The 22,627-nt window shown below is 45.5% G+C and overlaps 1 protein-coding gene across 4 annotated transcripts in view; it reads right to left on the minus strand.

Moving 5' to 3' along the window:
- Positions 1-22,627, minus strand: part of LOC149448737 (asparaginyl-tRNA synthetase-like) — a 115,281-nt gene that overhangs the window by 56,081 nt on the left and 36,573 nt on the right. For all 4 annotated transcript variants that reach the window (XM_089651711.1, XM_089651712.1, XM_089651709.1 and 1 more), the window contains exons 6-9: positions 19,093-19,167; positions 13,303-13,403; positions 5,911-6,043; positions 1,868-1,966 (exon numbers count right to left, since the gene is read on the minus strand). In XM_089651711.1, the coding sequence (XP_089507837.1) occupies positions 1,868-1,966; positions 5,911-6,043; positions 13,303-13,403; positions 19,093-19,167 (408 nt within the window). The remainder of the gene's footprint in view (positions 1-1,867; positions 1,967-5,910; positions 6,044-13,302; positions 13,404-19,092; positions 19,168-22,627) is intronic.

Below are 22,627 nucleotides of genomic sequence, written 5' to 3' on the forward strand. Positions count from 1 at the left end.
TATATATATATATATATATATATATATATATATATATGTCACTTCTGTCCAGTTCTGTGGTACTTATCTCCATGTTTCTAAGTGCTTTCTAACCTTAGCAGGGGGCAGCCGATCCGACGTTAGCTATGACGGCTGACTCAGCTTGCCTCGGCTGCGAATACTTTCCCAGGGTAAAATAAATATATCAAAAGTATTTTAACCTCGCAAAACCACACACCAAAAAGAACTATAAATAAAATAATTTCAAATGACCTAACAACTTAATGAGTGAATAGTGAACTCCCATAAGTGGATGAATAAATGAAACATATATAATGCTGCTGTCTTAAATAGTGAATATAACAATAATCACCCCATAAATCTTTACAATGACCAGTGAAAGCAGAGCAAAAAAAAAAAATCAGATAACACGGTGACAAAAATAAATATGCAATGAAATATTGTGCTATAGCAAATAAATAGAAATGTGAAACCATCAATAAGATGCTGCTCGGCCATGGAAACCCATTCCATGAAGCTCTCTATGCACTGTTGTTGTGCTAATCTGAAGGCCACATGAAGTTTGGAGGTCTTTAGCTATTGACTCTGCAGACAGTTGGTGACTTCTGCGCACTGTGCGCTTCAGCATGCGCTGACCCCGCTCTGTCATGTGACGTGGCCTACCACTTGGTGGCTGAGTTGCTGTTGTTCCCAGTTGCTTCCACTTTGTTATAATCCCACTAACAGTTGACCGTGGAATATTTAGTAGCCAGGAAATGTCACGGATGGACTTATTACACAGGTGACAACCTATCACGGGACCACGCTTGGAGTCACTGAGCTCCTGAGAGCGACCCATTCTTTCACAAATGTTTGTAGAAGCAGTCTGCATGCCTAGGGGCTTGAATGTATACACCTGTGTCCATGGAGGGGATTGGAACATCTGAATCCAATGATATGGAGGGATGTCCCAATACTTCTGGCAATACAGTGTGTGTTTAATATAGTGTGTGTATTTTTTATACACACACACACACAGATAGATCTTCTTTTGGGCTGCATTAGGGGGGTACAATGTTTTTTTCCACTCCTGGCAAGCCCAGGAGCTGGGAACAGCCACCTATAGAAGGGCTGTATGTGGCTGTACGCTGTCACTCATATAAACCCCACATATTGCGTGTAGACAGATTTTCTGCAAGCAGAGAATATTTCCATATGCATGTTTACATGAGCATCACAGTACACCCACACACAGCCATTCATGCCTATGGGTGGTTGCATGCAGCATGGAAAAAAAAGCCAGAATTTAATGATGTATGCCCCTGTGCATGTGGCCTAAATGTTGCATATCATTCTGCAGACTTCTGGGATACTTGGTGTTTATTCCTGGAGGCTGAGGGAGTGGACATCTCTCAACAGAACGGCAACAGTGCTGCAAAAGACATGGGGCCAGATCTCTGACTATACACAGGTTCTTGGTACAAGAAATTCCCTTTTAAAATAAAGAGATCCTAAAGTGTATTTCTGAGCATAAAAATAATTTTAAAAAGTGCAGAAGTACAAAAAAATACCCGTTGATCTTCCAAAAATCCAGTGAACTCTTAACTTCCTCTAGAGATCGGACAACTCTGCCCATGCTGGGCTGAAAACCCAGCCATGTCCACTTCTTTTTCCTGCACTACAGAACACCCTCCCCCTCACCTCATCTCCATAACATAAGATGGAGGTGTTCTCTAGTCCAAGGGAAGAGGTGTGTTATGAACTGCCGAGGTATCGTAAGTTTTTTCTCACTTTGCCCTAACAAATGTGGTCAGTCTGGAGCCCAGATCTGACTATGGCAGTCCCCGAAGGAAAATCCAGGACTTTGCTGGTATGACATCATACTTACTTTCTGTCCTGGGGAGACGTATTTGAAGAAGATTGCCAAATCTTCAGGACATTTGCTGAGCAATGATGTGGTTGTCCTTTTAAAAAGGTCTTCCATCACCTAGAAATAAAAAAGTTCATTGAAAAAGAGGAAAGGGTTATGACATGCAAGTAGGGAGGGGCCTGTGCTAAGGAAATGCACTCTTCAGAAGCAGTCAGATTATCTCTCTCTCCATCTCTCTCTATCCATCTATCTCTCCATCTATCCATCCATCCATCTATCTCTCCATCCATCTATCCATCCATCCATCCATCCATCTATCTCTCCATCCATCTCTCTATCTCTCCATCTCTCCATCCATCTATCTCTCTATCTCTCTCTCTCTCTCCATCTGTCTATCCCTCCATCTGTCTATCCCTCCATCTGTCTATCTCTCCATCTATCTGTCTATCTCTCCATCTCTCCATCCGTCTATCTCTCCATCCGTCTATCTCTCCATCCATCCATCTCTCCATCCATCTATCTCTCCATCCATCTATCTCTCCATCCATCCATCTCTCCATCCATCCATCTCTCCATCCATCCATCTCTCCATCCATCCATCTCTCCATCCATCCATCTCTCCATCCATCTCTCCATCCATCTATCTCTCCATCCATCTATCTCTCCATCCATCCATCCATCCATCCATCTCTCTCTCTATCTATCTCTCTCTATCGCAAAGTCAGAATGGATCTTATTTTACTCTAAGTACAACCAGCTTGCCCATAAATGGATCGAATTTTGGCCGGTTCCTGCTGAACTGCCCAAGATTTGATCCACCTATGGCTGGCTTAAGTAGTAAAACTGGCTTGAACCATCCAAGAAGAGGAAGAGGGAGGGGGGCAAAAATAAATAAATATTAGTCTGGATGTGGGCTTTAAGCACTGTCTGTGCTGTCTGGCACACTATCCAAAGACTGAATGAAAAGATCTACAAATTATTTGGTACGTAAAAGTCCTATATGTGTACTTCAACTCTTTATTCATCAATTTGGCTGGGGTTAAAGTGTTACTAAACCCACAACAGTAAAATCAGTCTGTATATGTAGTAAAGCATGCCTGATATACTCACTGTGGAATCTAAGGGGTTAATTCTCTGCATTGTGTAAATAGGCTGCTTGATCCTGTCTTCTCTGATCCTCCCCTTCTTCCAGTGTCCCCCTCTTATCTTCCCATAAGACATATCGTGTGGAGCCACTTTGCACATGCTCAGTTTAGAGTGTATGGGCCAATCAGCACTGTCCAGACAGAGGTCAGAGGTTCTGCATCCTCCTAGAGCAGATAGAAAACTCCCCCTACAAGCTTTAACCAGTGCTCAACTGAAGTCACAAGACTGCTCTAACTGCTGATGAGAAAAGGTATTTAGTAGTTTGTATTTACTAAAATAATTGCATTTCCATGTTGTGTGTGTTCTGTGGGAGACCAGATATACTGTAGTGAATGCAGGGTCCGGGGAGACCAGATATACTGTAGTGAATGCAAGGTCCTGGGTTAAGTAATACTGGAAGTTCTAAAGCTACAATTATGGCAGCGACTTAGGCCGGTGTGAATTGTAGCGGCAGGAATCAGAGATTCCTGCTGCTGCTCTGAGCGGCAAGCTGCGGCCCCCGTCCCGTTCACTATAATGACAGGTTTCCGGCACCCACAGTTATTCGCGGCTCCTTGCAGAGTAAGCGATTACTTGCGGTGATTGCTGCTGGATGCGCTTTATGTGCGTCCAGCAGGGACCACTGCAGGTAATTTCTGGCTGTGCAGAGAGCCACGAATAGCTGTGGCTGCTAGTGACCTGTCATAGTAAATAGTGGTGCACTGAAATGAAAATTCAGGTGCCGAAACCTAAACTTCAAAATGCACTTGTCTGGAAACGGAAATTAGCAGTTTTAAAAAATATATATATATTTTTTGGAAAAAAATACTTTGATAAAAAAAAAAAAATCTATACCGCAATTTTTTTGTAAAATATGTAAGAGGATGTTATGGCGAGTAAATAGATACCCAACATGTCACGCTTAAAAATTGTGCACGATCGTGGAATGGCGTTAAACATCTCCATGGGTGATACTTAAAAAATTTCTACAGGTTAGCAATGTAAAGTTACAGAGGAGGTCTAGTGCGAGAATTATTGCTCTTGCTCCAACGTTCGTGGCGATACCTTAGTTGTGTGGTTTGAACACCATTTACATATGTGGGCATGGCCTACATATGCGTTCACCACTATGTGCACGGGGGGGGGGGGGGGGCCACTTTAAACTTTAAAAAAAGTATTTCTTTCTTTTTTTTTTTTTGCACTGTTTCTTTTAAAAAAAAATTGTAATCACTTATTCTTATAACAAGAAATGCATGCATCCCTTGATAGAAATGATAGAAAATAATTAGTGATAGATTAGTGAAAGTGATAAAAATAATTAGTGACAGGTCCTCTTTATGGAGAGATATGGGGTCAATAAGACCCCATATCTCTTCTCTGCAATGTAAAGCATTGGATCAAAAAAAGCATTGATCTAGTGCTTTAAAAAAAAAAAAAATGGCCGGAACCGGAAGTGACATTGCTCCGGTCCTCCAAGGGCATAGAGATATGTGGCGGCCATCTTTCCTCCTCTCATCTCTATGCCCAACGCCAGGATTGATGGTTTCTCAGGTAAGACTGAACTACCGATCGGCGGCCGGGCGATGGCGAGGGGTGCGTTTTTTTCGGCACCTGTATAAGTGCTTTTTTTACATTTCGGCTGACAGCCAAAAAGGGTGTTTTCGGCAGAAACGTGTCAGCAACCGGAATTTCGGTGCATCCTTAACCACTTCCCGACCGGCCGTTGCATATAAACGGCCGGGCGGTGGCAGTGCAGGGTCGGGTGGCCGTTTATCCCAGGGAGCGCGCAGCACCGCGATCCGGTGCCCGCTGTGTCCTCCGGACACAGTGAAACACCAATCGTTGGACGGGACCTCTGTACAAGGTCCCGATCATGTGATCACTGATTGGCCAATCAGTGATCACATGCAAAGTAGTAAGCAAGATGTCACTTGTGACATCATTGCTTACTACATGTGAAATCTGTGAATGATCACAGAGGTCACATGGTACAAGGCTATTCACAACAGCCTTGTACCATGTGACAAGCTGTGACCAATCACAGCTCACTCAGTACTTCTCAATGAGTGCAAGAATGCAGACAGAAAGAGAAATGATTGCTTTTACATCCTATATGGGTGTAAAAGCAATCAGTGTAAAAAAAAAAAAAAAAAAAATCTTCATCAACCCCCACAAGTAGTACAGGTGTCACCATGGTGACACTGTACTGCTAGGGTGACAGTATGTAAAAAAAAAAAATAATAATAATAATAATATAAAAAAATAAAAATGTAAAAAAAAATGTTTAAAAATTATAATTTTTGGTTATAAACTAATTTGGATTTTTTTTTTTTTTACTAAAAAGATATCGGAATAAATTTTGGCTAAGATTTATGATGCAATATTATTTATTTGCAAAATTTTATAAAAAAAAAAACACTTTTTTTCAAAATTTGTGGACTTTTTCATTTACATAGCAAAAAAAATAAAAATCCCAGCGGTGAATAAATACCACCAAAATAAAGCTTTATCTGTCTCAAAAAAATGGTAAAAAATTCATTTGGGTACAGTGTTGCATGACCGTGCAATTGTCATTCAAAGTGTGATAGCGCTGAAAGCTGAAAATTGCCCTGGTCAGGAAGGGGGTAAAAGTGTCCGGTCTGGAAGTGGTTAATAGTAAACGGAGCTGGCGGCTGGCCATAGCAGGAATCCGATTCCTGCCGCTACAATTCGCACCGGCCTACATTGCAGATGTGAATGTAGCCTAAAAAAAAAAAAAAAATGGTTCAAATGCAAACACAACAAAAATTGTAGTAGACCAGAGGAGTTGCGTTGTATTTTCACTGTACACTTAGTAAACCTCCCCCCTGCCTGCACCCTCTGTGCATCAATTGGGTGCATACTGATCAACTGGAAAAATGACAGGTTCACGTGAAACGCAGCAACTTGCAAGGTACCTGCATGATGTCCTCCAGACTCTCTGTAAAGGAAATTTCAGCCTCTACCATGTAAAACTCCGCCAAATGTCGCCGGCCTTGCGAATTCTCAGCTCTAAACGTCGGCCCGAAGGTGAACACTCTTGTGAATGCGCTGGACGTGGAGACAAATGAGAAGAGGATTCTTAATCGTAAAACACAAAACATAATTCAGTTTTTTATAATAATAATTATTATTATTATTATGATTATCAATAATATTATTATACAGGATTTATATCGCGCCAACGGTCTGCGCAGCGCTTTACAACACAGGGGCAGACAGTACAATTACAATACAATTGAATACAACAGGAATCAGAGGGCTCTGCTCATTAGAGCTTACAATCTAAAAGGGTCTGTTATGTCTATGGAGATATGGATTTAACTGAATTTAGGCAATACTTTTGTTATATTTAACAATTCCGTTTTTTCCCCTCTTAGGTTGCTGCGTTGTACGATATGAGGGGAGGGCCATGATTATACCTTAATATTGAACGTCTCCTATGTGAAAGTGAAAAACAGAGCGATAAGCGTGAACAATGTACTGTATAAACCACAAATAAATAAAATGAATAAAAACAAAATGCTGCTACTTCAAAAAAATATCAAATATAACACATAAATGAGCACTCAAAGGTGATCCAGTAGTGCATAAATATATACGTGAAAATATGTGTGGAGACAAAAAAAAATATAAAATGAATAAAGATAAGTGTATAGTCCCAAGAAAAGTCCAAAGAACGACCCTTATCCGCCAAACGATTCTTCACACTTCTCAAAGTAACCACCACTTGAGAAAAGAAAATGGTGTTCCCCCTATCAGGTGTACACTCACCAGCACGTGTTTCCTCCCACTCTCATGGTTGGCAAAAATGGCTCAATGTATATCTCTCGGTGGGATGAAGGGTCTATCAATGCCGATATGCTTCCTCTCCTCCACTTTCATAATCGCCTCTTGTCACTTGTCAGGCTCGGCTTTTCTTCTGTCCTCATACTAGTGACGCTTCTCTGTCTGGCAATACGATGGACGTGTCTGGCATATATATATATAGCGCGTGGTCTGTCAGGGATCCCTTCTAGGGTGGTACTGGATACAGCTTGGGGTTAGATGGCCTTCCTCTGGGTTACAGGATGATGATAAGCCGAAGGTTCCCTTTAGGAGATATATAAATCGACCTCTTCCAGGCACTGGGATGGTCACCAGGGAGATTCTGGGGGATTAAAGTGCTGAATGCGGAGCAAAGAAGGGGGGTATGCCCATAGTGTGGTGATTAAGGAATGTTTTAATGGTATTACACGAATAAAATGCCAAAATGATCACATGCACAGATATAAGGCAGGGTAAAAGCAAATGCATGCAGCATAAAGCTGCTGAATAAACTGACCAGCTGGTACTCTAAAATGGCCGCCGTACCTCCGTAATCCGGCGGCGTGATGTCACGGCGCGCAGGCTCCTCCTTGACGCGTTTCGTACTATGGTACGTTCTCAAAAGGGGTGTGCCATCATCATCCTGTAACCCAGAGGAAGGCCATCTAACCCTAAGCTGTATCCAGTACCATGCATAAAAGTGGCCACCCGCCCAAGTCTATAACTGGCTTATGAAGCAAGGACACATAAACAGGCATCACATAGTGAATAAGGGGGAGAGAACAATGTTCTTGGACAACTTGCCAGCCAGCCTAACAACCGAATTAACCTGTCTAACAGTATGCGTTTATAACAGGGGTTTAGTTAGCACACATTTGCAGATACGTACGTAAGCCACAGAGCCACGACACGGCACCCTGATCATCTGTGGTCCTAACTCTACAATTTAGTTATAGACTTGGGCGGGTGGCCACTTTTATGCATGTTTGAGTTTTTGGTACGTGGGTGCACTAGGACCCTGGTTGCCATTGTGCTACTTGCTGGGGTCCAGGGCACTCCTTTGCCTTTAAGAGGGGTGGCTCCCTCAGGTTCACCTGCCCTTGATCTATCCATTAAATGCATGTGCCTCTACTATGGGGACTCACAAATTGTAGAGTTAGGACCACAGATTATCAGGGTGCCGTGTCGTGGCCCTGTGGCTTACGTATGTATTTGCAAATGTGTGCTAACTAAACCCGTTATAAACGCATACTGTTAGACAGGTTAATTCGGTTGTTAGCAGGCTGGCTGGCAAGTTGTCCAAGAACATTGTTCTCTCCCCCTTATTCACTGTATCCAGTACCACCCTAGAAGGGAGCCCTGAAAGACCACCATTTATTGTATACAATGCACTATACATATGCGCATCTGGTGAGTGCGCATTTTACCTATTTCATGCACACTACTGGAGTATTGCATCACATTTAACTGGGAATAACAGAGTCACCTGGCGATAACCCTTGATGTTTATCTGAACTTTGACCATATTTATTTGAACTCTTTATACATCTTTCATAGTCTTTGTTTTAACGCATACCTAGTCATTGGGCACAGTTTGGAGTTATCCATATCTATGTTTATACCATTGATCCCTCGTACCTATTTATTCATTTCATTTATACCTTTAGAGCTGCACTATTACTTTATCTTCTTAAAGGCATATGCAATCGCTGCTTTTTATCTAGCGCTCGCTGAACATTGTATACACATAAAACAAAACATGGCAACAAGTAAATCAGTGAAATGCCCCTGTTCAAAAGTCTACATCCCCTTAGTTCTTAATACTGTGTACTGCCCCCTTTAGCATCAATGACAATGCGCAGTATTTTGTAATAGTTGTCTATGAGGCCCTGAATACTAGCAGGTGGTATAGTTACCAATTTGTCTTGGCAAAATGCCTCCGGGTCATGCAAAGTCTTTGGTCATCTTGCATGAACAGCACGTTTGAGATCTCCCCAGAGTGCCTCGATGATATTAAGGGTAGGAGACTGTGATGCCCATTCCCGAACCTTCTCCTTTTTCTGCTGTAACCACCGGAGGGGAAACTTGACCGTGTGCTTAGGATCACTGTTGTGCTGGAAAGTCCAAGAGCGTCCCGTGTGCAGCTTTTGCGCAGAAGAATGCAAATTGCCTGCCAGTATTTTCTGATAACATGCTGCATTCAACTTGCCATCAATTTTCACAAGATTCCCCGTGCCTTTAGAGCTCACACATCCTCAAAACATCAGTGAGCCATAACCATGCGTCACAATGGGGGTGGTATTCTCATCGCTATAGGCCTTGTTGACCCCTCTCCAAATGTGGTATTGGTAAAGGCTTCTTTCTAGCAACCTGACCATGCAGCTCATTTTTGTTCAAATATTGTCATATTGTGCTCTTTGAAACAACCACACCGTCTTTTACGGTTACCTGTGGGTTTTTCTTTGTATTCCGAACAATTCTTCTGGCAGTTGTGGCTGCAATCTTTCTTGATCTACCTGACCTTGGCTTGGTACCAAGAGATCCCCAAATTTTCCATTTCTTAATAAGTGATTGAACAGTACTAATTGGCCTATTGAAGGAGAGGAGAGGAGAGGAGAGGAGAGGAGAGGAGAGGAGAGAGAGAGAGAGAGAGAGAGAGAGAGAGAGAGAGAGAGAGAGAGAGAGAGAGAGAGAGAGAGAGAGAGAGAGAGAGAGAGAGAGTGTTTTAGGTGAGAGGGGGATGTGGGACAAAAATGGGTGCTTGGAGGGGGAATATCAGCAGGGAGGTGGATTTGTACTGGGAGGAGAGGGAATTTGGGGGTAAGCATGGAAATTATTGTTTTTTTTTTGAGGGGCAGGGGGAATTCTTGCTGACACATAATGCTCACACATCATGGAGGGGCACAGTTTGGCATATTCACCTGGGCTCTATATGACCGTATCTCGGCACTGGTGCAAATGTTTCAGCACAACTGTAAATGTATCATATACATATCTTTTATTTCTTTTTTAATACAACATTGTATGGCTCTATATTTGATTATTGCATGTAACGGAACCGGACCCCGACTGCGCTTGGGTACTTCCATTAGAATACCGCTTCCCGGTTCGAACACCGACACCGGACACCATAGCAGACCAAACAAGACTAGACGACACCAGTCTTAAAGTAAAATCAGGAAATATACTAGTTTAACACAGATTCAACATATATACATTCAAGAGAACAACCCCCCTCCCTGCATAATGACACAGGGCGAGGCAATCTACCTTTATTAACAAGAGACACACCAACAGACAGTCCCATCAGGAGGGAGGCTGCTGCAGACACCCCCCACCAAGCCAATACACCTACATCCCATAATAGTTTGCTCCCAAGTAAGACACACAATAGAACAATGGGATGCAACCACATGGCATTAAACAATCCACAACCCCCACCCCAATATTAGGCCAAATCACCCTGAACCCCTAACAGGCACAAGGTGACTTACAAATAAGAGGGATATGGTGAGCTGAGACAGGGGTCTCCCCACCAAAGTGAGCTGTGTTCCATGGGCCCCCCACTTAAAGTGACTCCCGTCACATATCTCCCCTTTTGGCAGGAGAGTAACGCAGGAAGTGGACTCTGAAGTTAGTCTGTACTTCCAGTCCCCCAATGCCAGCACCCACAGAGTTGCCCAAACAAATTGTCCCAAACATAGCATTACTCACCCAGCCAACCTCTGCCTCATTCGTAGAACATACCCGCTGCTGGGGAGAAGTATGGGCTGGTCCTTCTCCCTGAAGTCCTCTCAGCCGCTGAAGAGAAGAAAGGGTGGCTGGGCCGATTCCATCATGCTGTTGTGGATCTGGGCCAACTGCCCAACATCCCTGGGGTATCCAGGTGGTGACTGTAGTCTCATCCACTTTGACACCTCCCAGTGTTTGCAAAGTAAGGCTGACATCCTCCTGCACCAATGCCAGACCCTTTTCTGGAGTTGTGTCAGTGGAGACCGAAGTCCCATCCACGGACATCAGCTCAAGCTGCAGTTGTGAGGTGCCGATTGCATCCTCTTCCTGTAGCTCCTGCGGTGCTGATTGTTGTGGGCAGAGGTCAACAATGCCATGCCCTGATACCAGTTCTTCTGCTGGAGGCGCACTGGCTGATTCCTCCTCAGCAGAAAAGTCAATCAAATCCCTAGTCTCTGGAACTGGTGTCTGGGGATAGGGGGTTCACCATCTCCTGTCCGTGGAACTCAGAAGATGTTACCAGTGCTGGGCAGAGTTCAGTATTGTTTGGCCCTGTTGCCAGCTCTTCTGTTGGAGGCTCACCTGGTTGTTTATCCGCAGCAGAGAAGTCTATCAAATCCCCAGTCTCTGGAATTTCCACTGACGATTCTTGGGCATGCTGCTGAACATGTTTTAGCAGTTGCCTGTATGCCCTTTCCAGATGCTGTTCTTTCATCAGCAGGTATTCCAGATCTGGTTCAAGCTGTGAGACCCGTGAGACCGAACATAGCCTCTCGGTCTTCTTGCAAGTCCTCAAGGGTAGGTTCTCCTACTTCGACAAACACAAAATGATCTGTAAGGCTCTCCCACAGCAATCCAGGGCCACCAAAGTCATATCCCTCCGGAGAGCATTCTGTTGTCACCCCTAAATATTTCTGCTCTGCATATCATTGCAGAGCCCGATATCGGTTATCCAGCTCTATCTCCTGCTGGACCAGCCAGTCCAACTCAGTCACCCATTGCTCCTGGGGTCGCTCTCCCAGGAATGGCATCCGTAACCTCCGATGGTCCCTGGCCGGTTCACCTGGGGTTGGATAGCACTTGCCCTTGTACACACTAGCAACCTGGAGGGCTCCACTCCAAAGCACTACCCGAATCTGCTGCCTCAGCTCCAGGCACTAATCCGCAGACACAGTCCTGGGGTATGTTGCAAGAACGATCCGCAGCAGCCCCGGGAACTCTGATGCCAGGTCCATATCTCCACTGGGGTGACCGATGTCTACTTTCCTGATCTAGAATCCGGTGGTGGTTTGGATGTGTTCACAGCCAGGAAGCACAATCCCACCAATGTAACGGAACCAGACCCCGACTGCACTTGGGTACTTCCGTTAGGATACTGCTTCCCCGTCCGAACACCGACACCAGACACCACAGCTGACCATATGAGACTAGACACCACCAGTCTTGAAGTAAAACAAGGAAATAGACTACTTTATTTTAACACAGATACAAGATATATATATTCAAGGGAACAACCCCCCCTCCCTGCATAATGACACAGGGCGAGGCAATCTACCTTTAGTAACAAGAGACACACCAACAGAGAGTCCCATCAGGAGGGAGGCTGCTGCAGACACCCCCCACCAAGCCAATACACATAGACACATACATCCCATAATAGTTTGCTCCCAAGTAAGACACACAATAGAACAATGGGATGCAACCACATGACATTAAACAATCCACAACCCCCCACTCCAATATTAGGCCAAATCACCCTGTTCAGGCACAGGGTGACTTACACATAAGAGGGATATGGGGAGCTGAGACAGGGGTCTCCCCACCTCTCCAAAGTGAGCTGTGTTCCATGGGCCCCCCACCCAAAGTGACTTCCGTCACATTGCAAAAATAAAATTTTTTTTTACAAGTAAATGTTTATGTTGATGGATTACAACCTCTGGTGTCCTGTTATACTGAACACTAGATTGTAAACTCTAATAAGCAGAGCCCTCTGTTTCCTCTTGTACCAAATTGTATTGTAACTGTAATGTCTCCCTTCATTTTGTATAGCGCTGCGCAAACTGTTGGCACAATATAAATCCTGTATAATAATAATAATAATAATAAAACCAAACTTAAAAGATGTATACATGGGATTGTGATGCCATGGGAGACACAAATTTAAAGATGAATTCCAGGTATGGATACTTTATATAATTACATTGTTCCAACTTGGACAATATAACCATGTATACACCATATCTGTGGGATCCCTCTAGAACACGGGTATCAAACTGGCGGCCCTGCAGCTGTTGCCAAACTACAAGTCCTAGGAGGCACTGCAAGATTGATAGTAACAAGCATGACTCTTAAAGGCAGAGGCATTATGGGAATTGTAGTTTCGCAACAGCTGGAGGGCCGCCAGTTTGACACCCCTGCTCTAGAAGCTGGAAATCCATGAAGCAGACACTGCTACTCCAGTGATCTCCACAAGCTTCCGGGTCTGGGGCAGCCCTGCTGCATCCTGAACACAGGAGGTCAGCCACTCGGCACAGGCGCCATTCAGACTGCAAAGTGTTCTTTGATTGGATAAGGTGGAGAGGGTGACAGTACTTCCCTGTCTTTCCACCTTGTCCAATCACACAATTCTATGCCTCCAGTGGCACTCTTGATAAGAAATCAGAAACCAGAATGTGTTATATTCCATCTGAACTGGAAGGATTGCCTTCAGTGACATTCCCTAAAGGTTTTGGAATTATTGCACCATACAAAAAACACACATGAAGCATTACCCCGACATAACTTCCAGATGTAGCTGGCCCGATACAGTGAGGAACGCAGGAACCCCGAAAAATCCACCATCATCTCCTGAAGCAGGGTCCTTATTCACAACCTGCAACAAGCAACATTTGTTAAAGATCTGTCTTGTTACTACATATGTTGCAGCCAGGGCTGTCAACAGGGGTGCAGGCAGTACTCCTGCACTGGGTCTGTGCCCTACAGGGTCAGCAGGGGGGCCTGGGCCCTACAGGGTCAGCAGTGGGGCCTGGGCCCAATGTACTGACTGTCTAAAGCCGGCCATACACGGGTCGAATTCCGAAATAATTGTCTTTCAAAAATCCTTTCTTTTATTTATTTATTTATCGAGTTTATATAGCGCCAAAGGGTTTGCTCAGCGCTGTACAATAGAGGGGGGACAATACATGAAACAGAACAGTAACATCAAACAGCACACGAGGGGTAAGAGGGCCCTACTCTTTCGAGCTTACAATCTAGGAGGGAGGGGGTAGAGGCACAGGAGGAAACGGCTGTGGGGGATGGAGTGGTAGGAGGAGGGAAGGGCAGCGGCTGTTAGGTGAGGGTGGGGTAGGCTTCCCTGAAGAGGTGGGTTTTCAGGGAGCGCCTGAAGGTGAGGAGGGAAGGTGACAGTCTGATGGATTGGGGTAGTGAGTTCCAGAGGATGGGGGAGGACCTGGAGAAGTCTTGCAGTCGTGCGTGGGAGGAGGAGACCAGGGAGCAAGATAGAAGGAGGTCTTGTGAAGAGCAAAGGGTACGGGTAGGGTGGTACCTGGGAATCAGGTCGGTGAGGTAGTTAGGGGCAGTGTTGTGAATGGCCTTATAGGTCAGGGTGAGCAATTTAAATTTAATGCGTTGGGCAATGGGGAGCCAGTGGAGGGAGAGGCAGAGGGGGGTGGCAGAGGTGGAGCGGCTGGTGAGGTGGATGAGTCTGGCCGCTGAGTTCAGGATGGTCTGGAGTGGGGAGAGCCTGCACTGGGGTAGGCCGGTGAGGAGGGAGTTGCAGTAGTCCAGGCGTGAGATAATCAGGGAGTGTACTAGTAGTTTAGTGGTGTCTGGGGTAAGGAAGGAGCGTATCTTGGCGATATTGCGGAGGTGGAGTCTGCATGTGTTTGTGAGAGATTTGATATGAGGTTGAAAGGAAAGGTTTGAGTCCAGAATGACGCCAAGGACCTTGGCTTGCTGGGCGGGATTGATGGTGGTGTTGTTGGTAGTGATGGAAAGGATGGGGGGGGGGGGGGCGGGCTGGGGGGAAGATGAGAAGCTCGGTTTTGGAGAGGTTGAGTTTGAGGAAATGGAGCGACATCCAGTCAGAGATGTCGTTTAGGAGGTGAGTGATGCGGGCAGAGAATGTGGGGGTGAGGTGAGGGGTAGATAGGTAGATTTGAGTATCATCGGCATAGAGGTGGTAATTGAAGCCGTGGGAGTGTATGAGTTTGCCAAAGGAGGAGGTGTAGATGGAGAAGAGAAGGGGTCCAAGGACAGAGCCCTGGGGGACCCCAACAGAGAGGGGGAGTGAGGAGGAGGTGGCACCGTTGTAGGAAACGCTGAAGGAGCGTTGGGATAGATAGGACGAGAACCAGGAGAGAGCGGTGTCTCTGATGCCAAGGGAGAGTAGTTTATTAAGGAGGAGGGGGTGGTCGACTGTGTCAAAGGCCGCGGAGAGGTCTAGGAGGAGGAGGACAGAGTAGTCGCCTTTTTCATTTGAATTTCGCACCGTGTGTCACAGAAACGTCCGACTTCTGTTTGACTATCGAATTTGAGTGATTGGGCACCTTGGAAATTTTTTGAAAAACAAACAAATTTCGAGTCAATGATGGAAGAATCGGGCAAGAAAGTTGATTGAAAAAAGAAATGAGCGTGAGCTGTGACCTGGAAAGAAAAGAAAATTCTTGGCCACCAAAATTGTTTTCTGTAGCAACACAAAGTGAAACTGATGGCTTGGTTGGTTGAATTTCAAAATCAATGGCGGCACCATCGGATTACAAAATGCACAAAACTTCCGATTTTCTAAAGAGAACTTGGAATTCGACCCGTGTATGGCCTGCATAAATCTCTTCTCTGTATACTCTCCTCCTTCTTTCCTCCCCTCAGCTTCCTTCTGCAATTGATGGTCAGTGGAGGGGAGGAAGGTATATGCTGGGAATTGTCCCTCACAACACAATCACTGGTGCATTACGGAGCAAGAACTGCAGAAGACAGCACACTCTTCAGGATTTGCAGGACGTTCGAAAGGTAAGCCTCTCTTTTCAGGTGAGATGGGTCCAGTTGCTGACTCCAGTCGAGGACCGCTGGACTGTGTGTAGCTCCCAGCTTGACAGCTTGCAGTAGTCCCCTGAAGTTTATGATGACACCAGACCATGGACTTCAAGTTTATATGGAGATCCTTGGGGGGGTTAAACTTTATGAGGTGACACTAGGGGGAGGAAACTTGTCATGTAGGTTGTACAGGGACCCATGATTTCTAATGGCATCCATAGCTGCAGCTAACACACTCATTCTTCCTAGGGGTGATAGGGTGTAATCACAAGAAAGAACTAAAGCCGGCTATAGATGGATCGAATCTGGGCTGGTTTAGCAAGGACTGCCCAAGATTCCATCCATCTAAGGTCAGGCTAGATGTACTGAAGTTGATCCATTGATCGACTTCAGTACAAGCAGCCTGTCGGATTTTTAGCAGGGACCGGCCAAGATTCCATCCTTCTAAGGGCAGGCTAGATGTACTGAAGTTGATCCATTGATCGACTTCAGTATAAGCAGCCTGTCGGATTTTTAGCAGGGACCGGTCAAGATTCCATCCATCTAAGGTCAGTCTGGTTGTACTGAAGATGATCCATTGATCGACTTCAGTACAAGCAGCCTGTCGGATTTTTAGCAGGGACCGGCCAAGATTCCATCCTTCTAAGGGCAGGCTAGATGTACTGAAGTTGATCCATTGATCGACTTCAGTATAAGCAGCCTGTCGGATTTTTAGCAGGGACCGGTCAAGATTCCATCCATCTAAGGTCAGTCTGGTTGTACTGAAGATGATCCATTGATCGACTTCAGTACAAGCAGCCTGTCGGATTTTTAGCAGGGACCGGTCAAGATTCCATCCATCTAAGGTCAGTCTGGTTGTACTGAAGATGATCCATTGATCGACTTCAGTACAAGCAGCCTGTCGGATTTTTAGCAGGGACCGGCCAAGATTCCATCCTTCTAAGGGCAGGCTAGATGTACTGAAGTTGATCCATTGATCGACTTCAGTATAAGCATCCTGTCGGATTTTTTATGTGATCACTGCTGCTGTCAACCAAATCCAGAGATGAGGGAGAGAGGCTGAGATGTACGGTGTGTGTGCCAATGGACACATAGTGCGTGGCCTGGGATCAAGCCTTCTTAGAAATGATTAGAAAGTTGAATGAACTTTCTGAAAACACAACAAATTAAACAAACTTCTACTAGTGAATGACCAGCTTTAGTTAACCCTAATCAGCCACATTCTCTCTTCTATCCCCTAAACCCCTGGTGCACTACCTGCGGCCCTTTGGTATACGATGTGCAGCCCTCAGACTTCAGCTGTCTGTAGTGGGAACATTGATTAGGGTAAAAGCATCGATCTCTACTAGAAATACTAGCCAATTGGCTATCATAGTGGTCACATAATTGTTTCTAATCATTAGTAGAGATTAAGAGCTGTTTTTGACAGCTCAGTCACTGTGCTGGGTGTGTGCAGTAAGGCGATGGTCAGAGACTGCAGATACACTACAGGAGATGGTCAGAGACTGCAGATACACTACAGGAGATGGTCAGAGACTGCAGATACACTACAGGAGATGGTCAGAGACTGCAGATACACTACAGGAGATGGTCAGAGACTGCAGACACACTACAGGAGATGGTCAGAGACTGCAGACACACTACAGGAGATGGTCAGAGACTGCAGACACACTACAGGAGATGGTCAGAGACTGCAGACACACTACAGGAGATGGTCAGAGACTGCAGACACACTACAGGAGATGGTCAGAGACTGCAGACACACTACAGGAGATGGTCAGAGACTGCAGACATACTACAGGAGATGGTCAGAGACTGCAGACACACTACAGGAGATGGTCAGAGACTGCAGACATACTACAGGAGATGGTCAGAGACTGCAGACATACTACAGGAGGTGGTCAGAGACTGCAGACATACTACAGGAGGTGGTCAGAGACTGCAGACACACTACAGGAGGTGGTCAGAGACTGCAGACACACTACAGGAGGTGGTCAGAGACTGCAGACACACTACAGGAGGTGGTCAGAGACTGCAGACACACTACAGGAGGTGGTCAGAGACTGCAGACACACTACAGGAGATGGTCAGAGACTGCAGACACACTACAGGAGATGGTCAGAGACTGCAGACACACTACAGGAGATGGTCAGAGACTGCAGACATACTACAGGAGGTGGTCAGAGACTGCAGACACACTACAGGAGGTGGTCAGAGACTGCAGACACACTACAGGAGGTGGTCAGAGACTGCAGACATGATACAGGAGATGGTCAGAGACTGCAGACATGATACAGGAGATGGTCAGAGACTGCAGACACACTACAGGAGATGGTCAGAGACTGCAGACACACTACAGGAGATGGTCAGAGACTGCAGACACACTACAGGAGGTGGTCAGAGACTGCAGACACACTACAGGAGGTGGTCAGAGACTGCAGACATGATACAGGAGATGGTCAGAGACTGCAGACATGATACAGGAGATGGTCAGAGACTGCAGACATACTACAGGAGATGGTCAGAGACTGCAGACACACTACAGGAGATGGTCAGAGACTGCAGACACACTACAGGAGATGGTCAGACTGCAGACACGATACAGGAGATGGTCAGAGACTGCAGACATACTACAGGAGATGGTCAGAGACTGCAGACACACTACAGGAGATGGTCAGAGACTGCAGACACACTACAGGAGATGGTCAGAAACTGCAGACATACTACAGGAGATGGTCAGAGACTGCAGACACACTACAGGAGATGGTCAGAGACTGCAGACATACTACAGGAGATGGTCAGAGACTGCAGACAAACTACAGGAGGTGGTCAGAGACTGCAGACATACTACAGGAGGTGGTCAGAGACTGCAGACACACTACAGGAGGTGGTCAGAGACTGCAGACACACTACAGGAGGTGGTCAGAGACTGCAGACACACTACAGGAGGTGGTCAGAGACTGCAGACACACTACAGGAGGTGGTCAGAGACTGCAGACACACTACAGGAGATGGTCAGACTGCAGGCATGATACAGGAGATGGTCAGAGACTGCAGACATACTACAGGAGATGGTCAGAGACTGCAGACACACTACAGGAGATGGTCAGAGACTGCAGACACACTACAGGAGATGGTCAGAGACTGCAGACATACTACAGGAGATGGTCAGAGACTGCAGACATACTACAGGAGATGGTCAGAGACTGCAGACATACTACAGGAGATGGTCAGACTGCAGACTGCAGACATACTACAGGAGATGGTCAGACTGCAGACTGCAGACATGATACAGGAGATGGTCAGAGACTGCAGACATGGTACAGGAGACCATTAAAGTCCCTCTACAATTCAGTGCTCCTTGCAGTCCCCCTACAAAAGTTACAGGCAGCACATTTGATAATCCATTATAAGAGTTTAAAGAAAAAAAAATACAAAAATGAGAAATAAACTATAGACAATACTGACTACTGGGGGCCACAGGTCCCTCTTTAAAAAGAAAAAAAAACAAAAACAAAAGCACCTACCTGGAAGAGCTCTCCTGCTCCCTCACAGTCATTAGAAGTAATTATTGGGGTGTGGATGTGAACATACCCATGGCTCTATATAGAGAGAAGAGAGGTGTGAAGTCACATTCTGGAACATTGCACCAACACTGCCGGCATCACAGCAACATAACTCCCGAAAATCCCTGCACATCATTAGATCTGACCTCCAGCCTTCCCTCCAGTCTTGCACAGTTGTACCGGCTCCTCTCTTGTATTGCACACTGTGAGCTTTTTACAATGTACATTAGAAGCTGCAGCCATTCAGATAGAGCCCACCTCATTTCCTGGCTGGAGGACATCCAGCACCATCCAGATCTTTCCACCGCAGCCTGACTGTCCCTAGCACGCTCCTTGAATTTGAGTCTGAGCATCATATATGGGCATTAAGTAGGGTGGTCTTCATGCAAATACAGCCTGCCTAGGAACACTCACTCCTCCAGACTGAAACCCACTCACCTAGGCATTTTGATATTTGTATAGCTCCTCCTATGAACAAGTGCACTGCTTCATCAGGACTGAGGGTTCTAGAGAGGACTATGGAGGCAGGGTGCTGTGATGTCTCTGGAAGCTATGTACAGCACCCTTCTGGCCCCTCCCACTAGCCATAATCTGCCTGCATTGCATAGGGAAGCATGGAGACCCAGTGATGACATCAGAAAGATATGTAATGAAAACAGAAAGGTTTTTTTTTTTTTTTTTTAAGTAGCATATTGATGAGGGTAGAACCAGGGAAGCAGAATATAAGGAACTTAAACATCAGCTTCCAATCCCCTGCATTTTATAGCTGCAGTAACTAGACAGGGCTCAGTGCCAACCGTTTAGCCTAAGAGATGACAGGTCATCTTAGACTTGTTTAGCTCAGAAACATGAAGGCTATTTACTAAAACTGTTTGGTGCAAAATTTGGTGCAGCTCTACATAGAAACCAATCAGCTTCCAGGTTTCACATATCCGTGTTCCTGCGGGCAGCGTTTTGCGCGGGCACGAAAGCCCATTAATTTGAAAGGACTCCCGTGCCCCAGGACACGCAGCGAAGTCCCTGTACTTCTTCTGAAAATGCAGCCCACATGGGAACCTCGGTTCCCAGTGTGGTTGCGTTTTCCAATGCGGGTGTCGTGCCATTAGAATTAATGGAACCCACCCGCGGGTCCGCATTCTTCTGTGTGGGTGGTGCGGCTGCACGGATTTTTGTGCAGATCCGCAGCGGCACCACCCGCACAGATGTGAACCTAGCCTCATTGTCAAAGCTCAATTGAACAAACAGACGTTAGAAGCTGATTGGCTTCTGATTGCACAGCTGCACCAGATTCTGAGTGCTCGTTTTAGTAAATCTCCCCCATAGACTCCTATATGCCTGGTTCACATATATGCGGCCCGTGATTTGCGTGGGAACGAAAGCCCATTCATTTGAATTGACTACCGTGCGCCGGGACATGCATAAAAAAGTCCCTGCGCTACTTGGGAAATCACAGCCCGCACGGGAACCAAGGTTCCCGGTATGGCTGCGATTTCCAGTGCGGGCGGCACGCCATTAGAATTAATGGCACCTGCCTGCGGGTCCCGCATTCCTCTGTCTGGGTGGTGCGGCTGCAAGTATTTGTGAGGGTCCCACAGCGCCACCAACCTCACAGATGTGAGCCAAGCCTAAAGGTGATCAAACTGACATGTATAACTATATCTAAGGCATTCATATTTAACTTTCCACAACCTCTTAGATTACTTTCACACAGAGGAGTTTTTGAAGTGCTTTTGTGATAAAAAAAAAGCTCCTGAAAAGCTCAAGAAAAATGCTTCCCTATGTGTGTGAATGTATATCTATTCATGTTTTCACACTGAGGCATTGCGCTTGCAGTGCGGTGTAACAACTCCTGCTTGAAGCATCTAAGGGGAGTTAAAAAAAAAACGCCCCAAAAATGCCCCTTCCCATTGAAATCAATGGATAGCGCCTAAAAAGTGCCTCAAAAACACCTCTGAGAAGCGTTTTTGGTGCAGTTTTTAAATCCTGTAGCCTCCCTAGCAGTCTGATAATGTCAGTATTTCTGTGCTCAAAGCGGTACATTTTTTTGCATGGAAATGTTTTTTTATTGTAGGCTGTAATTTTTAGGAATAACTCACTGAAATCTGTCCGAACAAGAGTCTAGTAAACATCCCGGGTAGGATAAAATTTGAAACACGAAATCATAAATTATAATTTATTAAATAATCATAAAAAATAATAATATAATAAATGCAATTCAATAATATAATCAAACCAAAAACACTGAAATTTGAAATAGAGCGCCAAGTTCGCACATCGCTGAGCAAAGTCGCAAAATCGTTTTCAGTGTCTGATGATGAATTTCCCCCACGAACCATTATCACTCAATTCTGCAAGTGGTTCTAATTTACTATCGCTGTTCTCTAGCCGGTCCAAAACCGCTTTTGACCTAAAAAGGGACGCTTTTTGGACGCCATGAACGTTTCACAGGTTCCAGGCAGAAAGAACAGTAAAAATGCAGGCAGGGCGCCGGACAAAGCACTCGGGACAAAATGTATGTGAAATGGTTTGATACAGGAATGTTATACTATGTGATTTTAGTGTATTAGTGAATGTCATTTTTAAAATTTTTAAATTTCCCGCCAGTTCTGTCCCGTACATCCCAGGGAACAGAAGACGGATGCCGGCATCGGCCGGAGGAGATGGCCGGGGACGCTGCAGGGGGGACATCGCGGGAGCGAAGGACAAGGTAAGTGATCGAGGGATCCCGGAGAAACGCTGCAGGGTATTCCCGAGTGTAGCTCGGGGTTACCGCTTGTGGTTCTGAAAGTTAACTCCGAGCTACACTCGGGAATACCTGCAGGGAGGCTAAAAAAAAGCCTATGCGTTTTTGCAGCAGATCAGTGTAAAAGTAGCCCTCCTCTCACCATACCTGTTACAATCTGACTCTACCATCTGTGCAATGGGTGTTGTCACATAAATCGTACACGTAGATTGTCATTTGCTCTTAATAATCTTACTAAAAAAAAAAAAAAAAAAAAACTTAAAAAATGACACCACTGATGAAAACAGTTATTTTGTACGTAGAGTTCGGTTTTCAGGTCCGGTACACGCTATGCCTACATTTTATGAATAAAGTGCGCCATCTTTTGGGGACATTTAGGAAGTGCATTCCTTGTTGCAGAACTACATTTAAAGGTAAATAATTTGTGGGAATGCATTCTCACATGTGGGAAGACACTGGCAGGCTCATGTATCTGCTGCCTATGGTCATCTGGAACCGTTTTATGCCAGGGCTTCTTCCAAGTATTATCATCTTGTTTGGATAAGCTGCGCCCTGATTTCGATGTACACGGGCCTTGGATAGTCCATGTTCTCAGGACCCTGATGTCCCTCTACCATTCTGCTAAAACATCATACATGGAGCACTACCCCCCTTAGGAGTTGCATGAGATTTGGGTCCCCCTATAGCCTTGTACAGCCAGGCAACACGCATTTCCTTCACACAGACTTGCATTAAGAGACAGTAACCAGTCCT

The sequence above is a fragment of the Staurois parvus genome, unplaced genomic scaffold (genome assembly GCF_062004578.1).
Source record: "Staurois parvus isolate SC_StPar_1 unplaced genomic scaffold, SC_StPar_1.0 ptg000660l, whole genome shotgun sequence".
Lineage (NCBI taxonomy): Eukaryota > Metazoa > Chordata > Amphibia > Anura > Ranidae > Staurois > Staurois parvus.